This window comes from Trichomycterus rosablanca, chromosome 15 (assembly GCF_030014385.1).
Source record: "Trichomycterus rosablanca isolate fTriRos1 chromosome 15, fTriRos1.hap1, whole genome shotgun sequence".
NCBI classification, from domain to species: domain Eukaryota; kingdom Metazoa; phylum Chordata; class Actinopteri; order Siluriformes; family Trichomycteridae; genus Trichomycterus; species Trichomycterus rosablanca.
Genome location: NC_086002.1, coordinates 19,163,092 through 19,179,253, shown reverse-complemented (window position 1 = coordinate 19,179,253; position 16,162 = coordinate 19,163,092). Strand labels below are relative to the sequence as shown.

The following is a 16,162-nucleotide window of genomic DNA, read 5'->3' as shown; positions in this document are numbered from 1 at the left end:
GTACAAACAATTTGCAAATACATTTATTAACATGCACATGTGGATTCACAAAATGGTGACTGCATTACAATTAGCCATGAGTTTAATGCAGCTAACGAGCTGGGGCTTCACACTCACACACACACACACACACCCACGCGCACACACACGAGATCCCCACACAACACACACACTCGCACTCACAAACTCCCATGCATGCGTGCATACATACACACACACTTAGACTGTGACACGTAACTCGCACACTCGCACACTTTGGTAATGGTGATGGTGAACGCTGGCGCATTTGGCTGCCGCTGCCGTTGCTGTATTTTGTCATGTTTTGCTGTGTTTTGTTGTATTTTTGTCATATTTTGCTGTGTTTTGTTGTATTTTTGTCATTTTCTTTTGCTTTCGTCTTTTTGTGTTTGTCGCCGCTCCTGTTGCTCTGTTTCTTTTTTGTCGGATGGTCTCAGCGTCTGTTGGGTACTGGATGGCTGGAGTGTGCTGGATAATTTTGAAAGATGCGGACGCCTCCCCCGGGCCACCTTCGGCTTTGTGCTTGCATCGGGATGTCGCGTTCCTCCCTCGTGGGATCTCGTGGGAGTTTCGGGTTTGATGGCACTGGTGATGTGCTGGCTGGCCTGGCTGGGTTGGCTATCATGAAACTCCGCTTTGGATTACTTAACATCCGTTCGCTATTCGGCAAGGGTCCTCTGGTTTATGATATCCTGAAAGATCATGGACTTCCTTTGCCTGACGGAGACATCGCAACAACCTGCTGATTTCTCCCAGCTGAATCAGTGCACTTCACCTGAGATTGTTTACATCTAAGAAGCTCGTGTCACAGGATGAGGAGGGGGTACCGTGATTCTCTTTAGAGAGAAATGTAGGATTCCACAGCATCTGTTCCTGCTTACTCTTCGTTTAAATCAACTATTGATTTCCTCTCCACCTTTAAATCACACCTAAAGACTCACTTATTCAAACTAGCCTACAAGTAATTTACTTGATTGTTCAATATCCTATAAATAAAATGCATTATAATTATTAACTTTTTAAGATCTGCAGATTCTGTAGATTCTTAAAAAAAATGTATAATGTTGAATGAATTATTTTTTTATTTATTCATTTATCTATTTTATTTTATTTATTTATTATTATTATTATTGTTAAATTTATTTTATCTTGTGTTTTATTATGTAGATGTGTGTGTATATTTTGTCATGCAATGTTTTTGTAAAGCACTTTGTGATTCTTATCTGTGAAAAGTGCTATATAAATAAATTTTACTTACTTGCACACACACACACACGCGCGCGCACACGCACTAAATACTGTATTGTACCACTGTGCCTGTATTACTTACAATATTGCAATTTGCAAAGTTTGTGCATGTTTAGAAACTTGAAAAAAAATATTCATATGGTAAAGTGTGTTATGTAAATACTATTATTAAAAGCTTTGTAATGTGCTAATGCCCGTTTCGCTTCCATTCTACACTGGAGAGTTCCGTGGAATCGGTTCGTTGAATTGAACAAGGCAAGGAATCGACTCTTCATTATTTTAGCGTGGAATCGGTACACTGACTCTGATCGACTCCTAGAATCAAATCAATTATTATTATTAGTTGTTATGAGTTTTATTTATTATTTTAGGAACTTTTTAAATGTAATGAATGAAATATCTAAAACGAAATAAGACACGTTTCTGATTTCATGAAATGATTCGGTGATGAGCACGTGACCGGTTCTCAGGTTGTTAAAGGCAGAGCGGTAGAGAGAACAGAGTGGCGACACTCCCATAGGGAACCGTTGGAAAGGGGGCGGGACATATTTTCTGTGCAGCTTCCGGGTTGTGGAGCTCTGTATAGTTCCAAACATCCCATAGAGCCCCATTCATTTCCACTACTTATCAAGCATTTTTAGCTGTTTGTTGCTTTGTTTTAAAAAAAATAATGAATTTGATGTCATTAATATACGTAATACTGTTATTATTTAGCATTTGCTCAGCACTAAATGTTACATGTTTATCTTAATTAATAGGTATAACTGAATTTAGCTTAGTCAGCTAAGCTAAATTATTGACACTAGAGTCTTTTCACCTAAAATTGATTAATTAAAAGTTGATTAATCAAGAGTCTTGTTACAGAAATGATAATAAAACATCAGAGCCATAATAAATCATTATACTTTTACTTTCATTCTTAAGTACATTTGAAGGTAAATTTAGTTTAGTACTTTAGTGGAGGTAAAGAGTATTTTTACTTTTACTACTACTTTTACTGGAGTAATATGTTACCTTGGATATCTCTACTTCAACTCAACTACATGGTTTGTGTACCTTGTCCACCACTTACATTAGACAAAATGAACTAGTGCATATTAATTATGAATTAATTCATGTATTACATGTAGGAATAAATTATTACTTACTCATGAAATAAGACATGAATTAATGCTATTTCATGTACCTGCACTATAATGTTAAAGGTATTGGTACGGTAGTGTGTTTATGAATCTGTTCATTCAGTGCAGGTAAACCTTATGAATCCAGCCACATGGCTTAGTGTTTAACCAAAATGATTATTATTATGAATCCTCAGGAAAGTGAAGGGAGATTAGTTTATGTAAAAAACAAAACATAAAAAACTGTCTAATCTCTGTACTGTATATTGTCTCTACTACTTAATGATATCGCATTATGTAATGTATGCTAATATAATGTACTGTGTGTTAACAAGAACGACCTATTAAGTCATTATAAACATCAATCTTCCACTTTATATACCAAATTGATATTAAAGCAGATGCAGTAAATGTAAACGCAGTTGAAAATACCCAGAAATTGTACAAATGTTTATTATTTACTGTTTAATATTTCACTCACTGCTGCCTGTCCCATATGAGAACATGACAGCGCCGGGTTTGTTTGGAACTATTGGAGGGTTACATGAACCACGTGACCGCGTAGCGGCGAGATCAAGGAGTGTCGCAACTCTCTCTATCTACGGCTCTGGTTAAAGGCAGAGCCCTTAGTAACCGGCTTCAGTAGTGTTTCCGCCTCTCTGTGAGACAGACGTGTTTGTGAGCGCTCCACAAGTTTCTCTTTTAACAGCTTATCAACAGTACAAAAACCACATGGACCTTGGCAAATTTCTGCCTAAAATAACTGAGGGAAGTCTCAGGAAGGTGGCGTGCGCTAATTATTCATTAATTAATTAATAATCACAATGTTTCATAATGCTATGGTTGCAAAATGAAAGCCAACCGTAAACAGCAGAACCGCGACCCAGATCAATCACATAGCAGCAGAAAATCATAACCACTTATCTACTTACCTGATCTATATCCATGTGTTGTTCCATTAGGGATATAATCCACTTAATATAAAACCATCTTGTATGTGTTCAGAATATATAAATCCAGACCCAACTGTTTTATCCACCTAACTAATGAAAACTAGATGTATTCTCACAACTTTTTCGGTAAAAAGCTTAAATTGTTGATTCGTTCACTAAAGTGTCATTTATACACCAACCAATGAAGAAAAAGATTGAAATTCCGCCCAGAATCTGAATTCTAAAGCTCTGATTGGTTCATACATTTGAATCTCTTCACCAAATGAACCGATTCATGGAGTTGTTTATGCACAACATCATAATGAAACGGAGTGAGTCTTTTCTGACTCGTTAACTCAGTGAACAGTTTCAAAAATGCTCAGCAGCAGGATCATACAGTCTAGGTTTGATCAAGTTTTTTTTTATTGTTTTTTTTATTGTTTTTTTTATTGTTTTTTTTTTTTACTCAGTAACGGATGTTATTTAAAATGTAGCGAATTACAATTCTTAATAAAAAAATACTTAAGTAAAAGTAAAATTACAGGTTGTAAAATCTACTTTTAAAAGTACAAGTACACAAAAAAACTACTCAATTACAGTAACGCGAGTAAATGTAATTCGTTACTTTCCACCTCTAGTAATATGTAATATTATATGTATTATATGTAATATGTAATAATATTTAGACTTTTATTGTTTCACACTAAGGTGTTTTACATGGAATTGTTCAACTTTCAACTTTTAGCAAGTTTAAAAGTATTAAAGTTCAGTTTACTGGAGGGCAGAAAATTCCCCACAGTTGGCTGGATAAAGCATCGATCTATCTGAAGACACTGATGTAGCAGAACGCTGCTAAAGGACTATTCCATGAATTATTCTTTATTCTTTATTTTTCTCTCTTTATCTGTATAATTTCATGCTGAGGTCTTCATGCATTTAAAGAACCCCTCCTGCCTAGGGTTTGCTTTATCTCAGATCTATCCAATTTGGAAAAGAACTAAGCTAAGTTAATTCTAGCAAAGACAATCCAACATGTTGTAATGTCTATGAATAAAATCCTCAGACAGACTGTCTGCGTAAGTCTACCAGTTATGTATCATTTCTATTTTAATACTGTATTGGAGATGTAGTGTTAAGAATGATGTTATACCAATATCCTGAACACAAAGCTAAAGAACATTTGTACTGCATGTTTAAATCACATGTATTGATTTCTGTGTATTAGAGCTGTTTAGTCTATATAATCAGTATTTAGATTTCGTTCTGTTATTATGTTAGTGATATTAAAAGTTCACTTTTACAATCAGATACGTTTTTTTTGTGAGCCAACTTAAAATGTTTTTGTCAAAACTAGGGTTAGCACTGTGAGCACTCACACGGTTTAAGTCAAGTGTGAATGCGCTGGTGTGTTTTAAGATTACTTTGTGTAATAAAACTCTTCCCACACCGAGAGGACTGCTATAATTTCTCTCCAGTGTGAATGCACTGGTGTGTTTTGAGAGCACTTTGTTGATTAAAACTCTTTCCACACAGTAAGCACTGATATGGTTTCTCTCCAGTGTGAATGCGCTGGTGTGTTTTGAGAGCACTTTGTTGATTAAAACTCTTTCCACACTGTGAGCACTGATATGGTTTCTCTCCAGTGTGAATGCATTGGTGTTCTTTGAGACCACCCTGGAACCTAAAGCTCTTTCCACACTGTGAGCACTGATACGATTTATCTCCAGTGTGAATGCGCTGGTGGGTTTTGAGATTACTCTGACGATTAAAACTCTTCCCACACTGTGAGCACTGAAACGGTTTATCTCCAGTGTGAATGCGCTGGTGGGTTTTAAGAATATTCTTTAGAGTAAATCTCTTCCCACACTGTGAGCACTGATACAGTTTCTCTCCAGTATGAATGTGCTGGTGTCCTTTGAGATGACTCTTTTGAATAAAACTCTTTCCACACTCTGAGCAATGATACGGTTTTACTCCAGTGTGAATGAGTTGGTGTCTGTTGAGAGCACCCTGTGTATTAAAACTCGTTCCACACTGTGAGCACTGATAAGGTTTATCTTCAGTGTGAATGCGCTGGTGTTCTTTGAGAGTACTCTGTCGATTAAAACTCTTCTCGCACTGTGAGCACTGATACGGTTTCTCTCCAGTGTGAATGCGCTGGTGTTTTTTGAGATCACTCTGATGATTAAAACTCTTACCACACTGTGAGCACTGATATGGTTTCTCGCCACTGTGAATGCGCTGGTGTATTTTGAGATCACTCTGTGTATAAAAACTCTTCTCACAATGTGAGCACTGATACGGCTTCTCTCCAGTGTGAATGCGCTGGTGTTTATTGAGATCACTCTGATGATTAAAACTCTTCTCACACTGTGAGCACTGATACAGTCTCTCTCCAGTGTGAATGCGCTGGTGTATTTTGAGATTACTCTGTCGATTAAAACTCTTCCCACACTGTGAGCACTGATACGGTTTCTCTCCAGTGTAAATGCGCTGGTGTATTTTGAGATTACTCTGGTACCTGAAGCTCTTTCCACACTGTGAGCACTGATATGGTTTCTCTCCAGTGTGAATGCGCTGGTGTATTTTGAGATTACTCTGGTCCCTGAAGCTCTTTCCACATTGTGAGCACTGATATGGTTTCTCTCCAGTGTGAATGCGCTGGTGTTTTTTGAGATCACTCTGATGATTAAAACTCCTACCACACTGTGAGCACTGATACGGTTTCTCTCCAGTGTGAATGCGCTGGTGTATTTTGAGAGCACCCCGGGTACTGAAGCTCCTCCCACACTGTGAGCACTGATACGGTTTCTCGCCAGTGTGAATGCGCTGGTGTATTTTGAGAGCACCCCGGGTACTGAAGCTCCTCCCACACTGTGAGCACTGATACGGTTTCTCGCCAGTGTGAATGTGCTGGTGTATTTTGAGAGCACGCCGGGTACTGAAGCTCTTTCCACACTGTGAGCAGATGTTTCCTTCTTCCTGTGTGGGACTGAGAGACGTGTTAATGCTGACAGTACCAGAGGACGTTTGCTGATTACTGGAGCTTCTGGTGGGCGTCAGATACTCATGTTCAGTCTTAATCTTCACCAGAGTCTCATATTTAACATGGTTGCAGCTCTTGATGTGATTGTGGAGCTGATTTTGGGTTGTAGAGGAACGTGGACACGAGTAGCAGCAGAAATCCTTGTTCAGTTCTGAAGCAGAAAATAATCAAATACATTTATAACATTATAAATCATCCAATACATTTATAACATTATAAATCATCAAATACATTTATAACATTATTAATAATCAAATACATTTATAACATTATAAATAATCTAATACATTTATAACATTATAAATAATCTAATACATTTATAACATTATAAATAATCAAATACATTTATAACATTATAAATAATAAAGATTGTTAGTAAATGTTAAACTGAGATCTGATGCTAAAGTCCTGTAACGTGATTCATCCTGCATTCATCATTTCCTGCTCACACTGATCTGCATGAACACAATACAAGCTTTCACTGTATGATGCTTCATCCCAGCTGCCTCTGATTCTATTCAATCCAAATCTTATTTTACTCAAGATAAAAAATATCTTACTGAGTTCATCTTTATCTTCAGCTTCTTCCTTCTTCACAGGCTTCATCTGGAAACCTCCACACTGTTGGTCCACTGGGGTGAGGTGTTCCTCAGGGATCGAGGTTCCTTCACCTGAAATTTCTTTGTTTTGTGAAGAAAAAATAATAAGGTTGTTATTGTTGGTAGTAACAACCAACTTCTTTATTAAGCACTTAAGTTAGAACTAACAGACACGTACTTCTATACTATCTGTCAAAAAAGACGACCTATAAACCTTTGTTCAAACAGGGTTTCAGCAGATTTAATAATAATAATAATAAAAAAAAGAAACTTGGGACAGTATGGAAAATCTAAATAATAAAACACAGATTTTCTTACATTGACTTTGATTTGATGTCAGACAGGATGAAGCTGAGATATTTCATCTTTTATCTGCTCAACTTCATTTCATTTATTAATAAACATCCATTCCTGCATTTCAGGTCTGCAACACATTCCAAAAAAAGTTGGGACCATTCTCTATTAGGGACAGGTCAGGACTGCAGGCAGGCCAGTCCAGTACCCGTACCCTCTTATTCCTCAGCCACGCCTTTGTAATGTGTGCAGCAGGTGGATTTGCATCGTCTTGTTAAAAAATGCTGGACATCCCTGGAAAAGACGACGTCTTGAAGGCAGCACATGTTGCTGATAAAAGTCTGGATCCTTTTCATCTTTGGTCCGGATCACATGCTGTTCATTTTTCCATAAAAAGACCTGAAATGCTGATAAAGACCTGAAATGCTGATTCATCTGACCACAATACATGTTTCCACCTTTGGGCAAGATGGCGGCACATGCACCCGAGCGTCTCACCAGGCTTAGCGATCTAGTGTTTATTTATTTGCCAATTTACTGCGTTTTCACTTGAATCACTCGTGTGAACTACACATACGACAGACAGACGCTGATGGACATTCATTTATACCGCTTTCAGTGTTGTTTTGGACCGTCCATTCAAGTTCAACCAGCTACTTCCAGAGGTGAGCAGAACACCACGTCCAAGCGAGCTGTTCATCCCAAGAGGAAGAGCCAAAACAGGGTAAATGTGGAGGATAGCGTGCTAAGCTAAAACTACCTTGTATCTTCCTTGCCAATATGCCATGACAAAATAAAAATCTGGACCCTGACACAGAAGAGGATCATGGACTGCAGCTAAACCACAGTGTGGTGGAACTGATGAAGAGCTTCTGTGGTGGTGTTTGTCTTTATGTAAACAAAACCTGGTGCATGGACTCTGTCATAGTTAATACCTACTGCTCTGTTGACCTGGAATACCTGGTTATAACATGTAGACCCTTTATAACCAGGTATTATAACCACCAGAGGTTTCCTGCATTGTTACTGCTGCAGTTTATATCCCTCCAGATGCTAATGCTAACACAGCTATAAAAGACCTTTGTGAACCCAGATGGAGTCTTTATTGTTTCTGGGGACTTTAATCACTGCAGTTTAAGATCTGGACTTCCAAAGTTTCATCAGAAGGGGACTCAAAATCCCCAAGTACACCCCAGTCATCAGACGTCTGATACCCACAATAAGGACAGTTAAGATCAGGACGGAAGCTGCAGACTCATCTCTCCAGGACCATCAGCACAAACAATCATGTATATATTGAATATATCAGCTTATATACTCGACTTTATTTATTCTCATTCATTACCCAATCATTCAGCCACTTGTATTCACCTGGCATTACTCTGTAATTATATACTAGTCTACACACTGTACAGTCAGCATGATCTGTTTAATATTCTTTACTTCTGTCTCCTCATTTCACTCACCTGCTCACTTATGCACTAAAAATACACAAATATTACAAGTAATTCAGACACGACCAAATTAGGAGAAATTATTTTATAAAAACGTTATAAAAATATCTTACTGAGTTCATCTGTATCTTCAGGTTCTTCTTTCTTCACAGGCTTCATCTGGAAACCTCCACACTGTTGGTCCTCTGAGAAGAGCAGTTCCACACAAGCAACAAGTTCCGGAGGGATTAAAGTGACTTCACCTGAAATTCATCAATATGAGAAGAAGAAACTCAACAACTGGAGGAAACTGAAGGTTGTGGGTTTGATTTCCAATCACAAATAAATCCTAGTTAGATTAAAGTTTAAATCCAGACTGGAGTGAATCAGCACAGGACAGTACGGTACAGTACAGGTTCTAATCCCACTATCCACATTCTCTTATTACTGATTAGTGACTCCAATACTAACCACACTGTACCACACTGTACTGTACCACACCATACTGTACTGTACCATACTGTACAGTACCACACCATACTGTACTGTACCACACTGTACTGTACCACAATGTACTGGCATCATGCTCCACATTTACTTACAGAAGAAATCATCATCTTCATCCTCCTCCTTTTGTATTATTTTCTTCTGGAATACTTCATGTTGTAGATCCACAGGGGTGACGTGTCCCTCTTCTGCTGACTGCATTATTAAAGCTCTAACAGACAGACAGACAGACAGACAGATGTGCTGTATTCATAATTAAAGGGAAATTATTTAGACTGTTGTAACTGGCTGTTGTTATTATTATGAACTGAAGCTGGTCTTTACACAACCAAACTGACACTTTGATTAGGTTTGTCATCCCATCATTTCAAATTCCTACAGTAAAATTATCTCAAAATCACAACATCAGTACTAAAGTAAATGTTCTTTATGATCATAGGGGTAACATTTAACTTGATTTCAAATTTTTGATTTTCAAAAAGTGGTATTAACACAACCGAATAGACACTTCACATGAGTTTGAGATCCGATCACAACAAATTCCTCCAGTAAAAATGTCTGAAATGTATTTCATTAATAACAGAGTCGATGCTCTTCTTGAATTGAGTGGATTTTGTGCATCAGAAACGGTTTTACCCTCCTTAACGCTTCGGGTACAGTAATACATGGTTTAGACGCGCAGTAAAACGTTTACTTCATCAAGCTAGTACACAATTAAAGACGCTCGCTTACACTTTTCACCTGACTGTGACTATAAAACTCTACAAACCACCTGTAAACAAAGTTCAACTGTAAACAAAGCTTAAAAATATCACGTGTTTATTTAAAAATGTGAGATTTAATCATGAAGAAACTCAATCAGTTCCGCTCAATTGATTCATTTTGCTGGCTCGGTTCAAATGAATCGGTTCATCAGTACTGAATCATGTGTGATGCTAACAGTTAGCGGAGCAGCTAATAGTTTGTGTGTTTAAATGGAAGTGGAGTTAAAGCTCCTCAAATCCTCACAGTGATGTTTTATTATGAACTCTAGTTTTATTATGAATTAGAATGTAGTTATAATGAAATATAAGGGTTATAATTAAATACATATTTTACTTACAGATGAGGCTCTACAGTATAAACACAGCAGCTTCTTGTTCTTCTTATGATGGTTAATGGCGGATGGCAGAACAACTTAAGACGCACCAGCGCCACCAACTGGACTGGAGTTGAACAGCAGCTCAGCAGTAATAAACCTCCATTAGCCCTGTATCTCTCATATATCTGTATCTGTATCTCTGAGTTAGATTTAGAGAGGACTACAGTGTGCAGTGTTGGGGGTAACACGGTACAAAGTAACACATTACAGTAATTACTTGTTTCTGTAACGGCATCGTGGGGCGTCGTCTGCACGCTTGGCATCGGCTGAGCTTACTCGTGTGTTTCAAAGTGATCTTGAGGTTACATTAAAAGTTGTGACACTAAGCTCTGTTTTTGAGGGAGTGTGTGTGTGTGAGTGTGAGTGTGAGTGTGTGTGTGAGTGAGTGTGTGTGTGTGTTTTTTCTTTAGGTTAAGTGTGTTGCTTTATTTGATATTTATCTCTGTTATTAGTCTCGTCCATTTAATTCTTTTCTTTAAAGATTTGCTTAGAGCTGGATTTCTCTTTGTTGTTGTTTTCATTGTTATTTAGAAATTTTATAAATAAATTGTGTGTTTTGGAAAGATTGTTTCCTCCTCATTATTTCATTATTGTAGTAGTACTATCACCCATAGATCACTACGGGATGTAACACTTATGTTAATGCTTTTTCATTGTGAATCCACTATGATGGTTTACATTGTGCATTTGTGTTTGAATACACTGCTGCAGGGTTTACAGTGTTCAGTATTTGTTTTGATGTGAAACTGGTTTATGGGAACTAAGTTTATGATAAAGTTTGTGCAAGTTCTTCAAGTTTTACAAAGCAAACTGACTAAAGCAATTTAGTACAACATTTCTGACTCTGCCTTTATAAATTTTTACATTTATTTTATTAGTATATTTGTATTAATAGATGTACACTTAACATTTCTATGATACATTTGAATGGAGTTAATTTTTATAAAGCAAGTTAACTATGGTACCATGGACTTGACTATGGTACCATGAATGTAATGAAATTGCTTCAGAGTTACAAAATATCTTTAAATTATGGCAATAAAAATGTAGCTGGCATTACAATTTGTGACATGATAAAACTTGATATCAATAACTTGATTTTAAAGTAATGAGAAATAATATCTTGCATCAACATGATTAATTTAAATAGTTTAATAATGCACGTATCTTACTCTAAATAAGGGGCTCATCTGTGAAAAATGGTGGTGCCTACAAGTGATACAAAAGATTATGACAAGCTACATCTTTGTACTCGGTTGAAACTGAGCATTAAACTAAGAAAGCTTCAATATCACATGAGGGAATTAACAAGATTGACAAAATGGGTCATTTAATATTTTATTTCACAATCAAAACCTCTTCAAGTAGTAAATATTATTAAAAAAAAACTATACAAACAAAAGAGCAGCTATAAACCTGTTCCAAATCCCAGATGCCTTACTAAGCTCACTACTGAGGCATCTTAATATTTCAACGTTATTTTTACTCAAGAACGAGTGAGAATCGGAAGCGTCCTTAGTGATGAAGGCAATCCCAGAATTCATTGCGGCATCTCCTCTCTCACAGAAAAGTAAACATGGCTGACGGTGCAGACAAGAAGTTATTTTCAAACGTAAATAAATAATTATTTATTTTTAAGGAGTGTTTTTATTTGCAAGTTTGGGCTTGTCAGCAAATGTAACAGTTATCTGTACACGAATCCAGATGTTATATTGACATGTTAGCGCCGTCCCACATCATTCTATTAGTTTTAATGGCAAAATGCTAAATGCGAAACCCGATGGAATCGCTAAGTAGCGCATCCGAATAACCTGCCTTATAAGTCGAAGACTTATTAAAATCCTCTCTACTGAGGCAGCTGCCTGTGTAGGTAGTAAGACAGCGAGGCGGCTCACTAGGTTTTTGAACACACTGGTAGATATTATATGGAAAATGAGAACGGTGTGAATTTTCGTTTTTGTGTCAAGCAGCAAAAAAGTTGTAGCATGACGTATTTGATTTAATTTGCATGAAGTGACATCGCACGTCCTGCGATGTGACTATTGCGCATGCACACATCGCGATGACAATGCTGAAACGATATATCGTGCAGCCCTATTTGATTCTCATCCAGTTCTTGATGCTTACATTTAGGTCATGAGTTCGATCCTCACACTGGGCAAGAGCTTTGATGTACCAGTTTAGTTACTGCGCCTAATCTAAGCCTTTGATGTACCAGTTTAGTTACTGTGCCTAATCTAAGCCTTTGATGTACCAGTTTAGTTACTGTGCCTAATCTAAGCCTTTGATGTACCAGTTTAGTTACTGCGCCTAATCTAAGCCTTTGATGTACCAGTTTAGTTACTGTGCCTAATCTAAGCCTTTGATGTACCAGTTTAGTTACTGTGCCTAATCTAAGCCTTTGATGTACCAGTTTAGTTACTGTGCCTAATCTAAGCCTTTGATGTACCAGTTTAGTTACTGTGCCTAATCTAAGCCTTTGATGTACCAGTTTAGTTACTGTGCCTAATCTAAGCCTTTGATGTACCAGTTTAGTTACTGTGCCTAATCTAAACCTTTGATGTACCAGTTTAGTTACTGTGCCTAATCTAAGCCTTTGATGTACCAGTTTAGTTACTGCGCCTAATCTAAGCCTTTGATGTACCAGTTTAGTTACTGTGCCTAATCTAAGCCTTTGATGTACCAGTTTAGTTACTGTGCCTAATCTAAGTCTTTGATGTACCAGTTTAGTTACTGTGCCTAATCTAAGCCTTTGATGTACCAGTTTAGTTACTGCGCCTAATCTAAGCCTTTGATGTACCAGTTTAGTTACTGTGCCTAATCTAAGCCTTTGATGTACCAGTTTAGTTACTGTGCCTAATCTAAGCCTTTGATGTACCAGTTTAGTTACTGCGCCTAATCTAAGCCTTTGATGTACCAGTTTAGTTACTGTGCCTAATCTAAGCCTTTGATGTACCAGTTTAGTTACTGTGCCTAATCTAAGCCTTTGATGTACCAGTTTAGTTACTGCGCCTAATCTAAGCCTTTGATGTACCAGTTTAGTTACTGTGCCTAATCTAAGCCTTTGATGTACCAGTTTAGTTACTGTGCCTAATCTAAGCCTTTGATGTACCAGTTTAGTTACTGTGCCTAATCTAAGCCTTTGATGTACCAGTTTAGTTACTGCGCCTAATCTAAGCCTTTGATGTACCAGTTTAGTTACTGTGCCTAATATAAGCCTTTGATGTACCAGTTTAGTTACTGTGCCTAATCTAAGCCTTTGATGTACCAGTTTAGTTACTGTGCCTAATCTAAGTCTTTGATGTACCAGTTTAGTTACTGAGCCTAATCTAAGCCTTTGATGTACCAGTTTAGTTACTGTGCCTAATCTAAGCCTTTGATGTACCAGTTGAGTTACTGTGCCTAATCTAAGCCTTTGATGTACCAGTTTAGTTACTGTGCCTAATCTAAGCCTTTGATGTACCAGTTTAGTTACTGTGCCTAATCTAAGCCTTTGATGTACCAGTTGAGTTACTGTGCCTAATCTAAGCCTTTGATGTACGATACACTCTGCTCACGATTTGATTCGATTCATGATACTGAGTTCACGATTCGATTTTCTCACGATTTTTTTTTAAGTGTAAACAGTGCAAAGCAATGCACATTTTCTTGTACATTTTTTCAACAACAAAAAAAAACTTCAGTCCCTTGCAATTAAAGGTAATGACCAAGAACAGAGTACTTTACTGTAACCTAACAGGTTTACCAAATTTAAGTTACTTATTGCCATCTTAAATTGAAAATCAAAGTAATCAAACAAGCTCATTGAGCTGAGCTGAGTCTTTAAACAAATATTCTTTGTTGCTTGAACTAATGTATTAACAAATGACATGTAAAATGAATTACTAATGTAAAAAAAAACATTGTATCAAATGTTTATTATTTAAATGGCTTTATTTATATACTCAACATGGAACAGAGTGCTACAACAATAAATTATAAAATACAAAAACAAAGACCCATCTCAATTAGACCAAAAGGTCTGATTGTGTATATTACTTGTAAATTTGCATCTAGAGTGAAAGAACACATCAACAAAGCATCACTCAACAAAATATAAATGAAAATGTGCAAAAGGAAAATCAGCATCCAGGTGACGGTATTTGTAAGTATTTAGTGAAGATTGGCATTCAGAAAAACCGAGCTCATCTTTGAGGGGTTGATCCTGTTTCTCCTTTCTGTTATGATCTGCCCTGTTTTGGAAAAGATTCTCTCTGAGGGGACAGATGTTGCTACAATACACAGTGACATGTATAAGATGTGGGTCTCAGTGGGTCTGAACTTCTCTGTTAAAGTGGTTCCTCGTGTCCAAACTTTACTGTTTCCTGTCACTCATTTTCCTCACCTTTCCAGCGTGTAATGTCTGGCTATGTAAAGCACAATGTAAAACTTCATCAAGTGCTCTCTGTCTTTCTCTCTCTTTCACTCCCTCCTGTTCATGTGCACGCTGTCCGTGTCTGTGTGTGTGTGTGTGTGTGTATGTAACCCCGCCCCTCCTGCTCAGTGTAAACACACAAACGTCACCACGCATCTTGACCAATCACGTGCGGCTTTAACGGAAAAAAAAACAGGTAGTGAACATACACTTACAGACAGAAGGGTGTGAGTTTGATTCTCATCCAGTTTTTGATGCTTACATTTAGGTCATGAGTTTGATCCTCTCACTGGGCAAGACCTTTGAGGGACCAGTTTAGTTGCTGAGCTTAATCTAAGCCCAACACTGTAAATTGAACAATTAGAGAGCCTTCTTACAGTCAGAAGGGTGTGAGTTTGATTCTCATCCAGTTCTTGATGCTTACATTTAGGTCGTGAGTTCAAGGCAAGGCCTTTGAGGGACCAGTTGAGTTACTGTGCCTAATCTAAGCCCAGTTAGCCGACTGGTTTAATGTCATTTAGTGACTTTCATCAGCACTGTAAATAGAACAGGTGGTGAACATACACTTACAGTCAGAAGTCAGAGTTTGATTCTCATCCAGTTTTTGATGCTTAGATTTAGATTCTGCTTTTCAATATTATATTCAATTTAATATTATATTCAGATGTCTCCACATGTCTTTGTCAGCCTCGTTAGCGCAGTCGGTAGCGCGTCAGTCTCATAATCTGAAGGTCGTGAGTTCGATCCTTACACGGGGCAAGGCCTTTGATGTACCAGTTTAGTTACTGTGCCTAATCTAAGCCCAGTCAGCAGACTGGTTTCATGTCATTTAGTGACTTTCATCAGCACTGTAAATAGAACAGGTGGTGAACATACACTTAGTCAGAAGGGTGTGAGTTTGATTCCATTTTTTTATGATTAGATTTATATTCTGCATTTCAATATTTAAATTTATTATCTAAACTACAACTACAAAAACTGCCAGATTCAGTCTAGACATGTTGCTGTGAGCCTCGTTAGCGCAGTAGGTAGCGCGTCAGTCTCATAATCTGAAGGTCGTGAGTTCGATCCTCACACGGGGCAAGGCCTTTTGGAGACCAGTTTAGTTACTGTGCCTAATCTAAGCCCAGTTAGCAGACTGATTTCATGTCATTTAGTGACTTTTACCAGCACTGTAAATAGAACAGGTAGTGAACATACACTTACAGTCAGAAGGGTGTGAGTTTGATTCTCATCTTGTTCTTAATGCTTACATTTAGATTCTGCTTTTCAATATTGTGCCTAAACTTCAGCCAATGAAATGGTCGGATTCAGATGTCTCCACATGTCTTTGTCAGCCTCGTTAGCGCAGTAGGTAGCGCGTCAGTCTCATAATCTGAAGGTCGTGAGTTTGATCCTCACACGGGGCA

The 16,162-nt window shown here is 37.6% G+C and overlaps 1 protein-coding gene and 3 non-coding genes across 4 annotated transcripts in view; 3 read left to right on the top strand and 1 right to left on the bottom strand.

Moving 5' to 3' along the window:
- The window catches only part of LOC134328782 (zinc finger protein 239-like), a 152,723-nt gene extending 143,371 nt beyond the window's left edge, over positions 1-9,352 (bottom strand). Inside the window, exons 1-3 of the mRNA XM_063010007.1 lie at positions 9,294-9,352; positions 8,826-8,954; positions 6,926-7,045 (exon numbers count right to left, since the gene is read on the bottom strand). Of these exons, the coding sequence (XP_062866077.1) occupies positions 6,926-7,045; positions 8,826-8,871 (166 nt within the window). The 5' untranslated portion in view covers positions 8,872-8,954; positions 9,294-9,352. The remainder of the gene's footprint in view (positions 1-6,925; positions 7,046-8,825; positions 8,955-9,293) is intronic.
- A 6,087-nt stretch (positions 9,353-15,439) lies between these two features.
- trnam-cau (transfer RNA methionine (anticodon CAU)) lies at positions 15,440-15,512 on the top strand. The gene has a single exon. It is a non-coding gene; the product is annotated as a tRNA-Met (tRNA).
- Positions 15,513-15,763: 251 nt separating this feature from the next.
- Positions 15,764-15,836, top strand: trnam-cau (transfer RNA methionine (anticodon CAU)). The gene has a single exon. It is a non-coding gene; the product is annotated as a tRNA-Met (tRNA).
- Positions 15,837-16,089: 253 nt separating this feature from the next.
- trnam-cau (transfer RNA methionine (anticodon CAU)) lies at positions 16,090-16,162 on the top strand. Its single transcript has one exon. It is a non-coding gene; the product is annotated as a tRNA-Met (tRNA).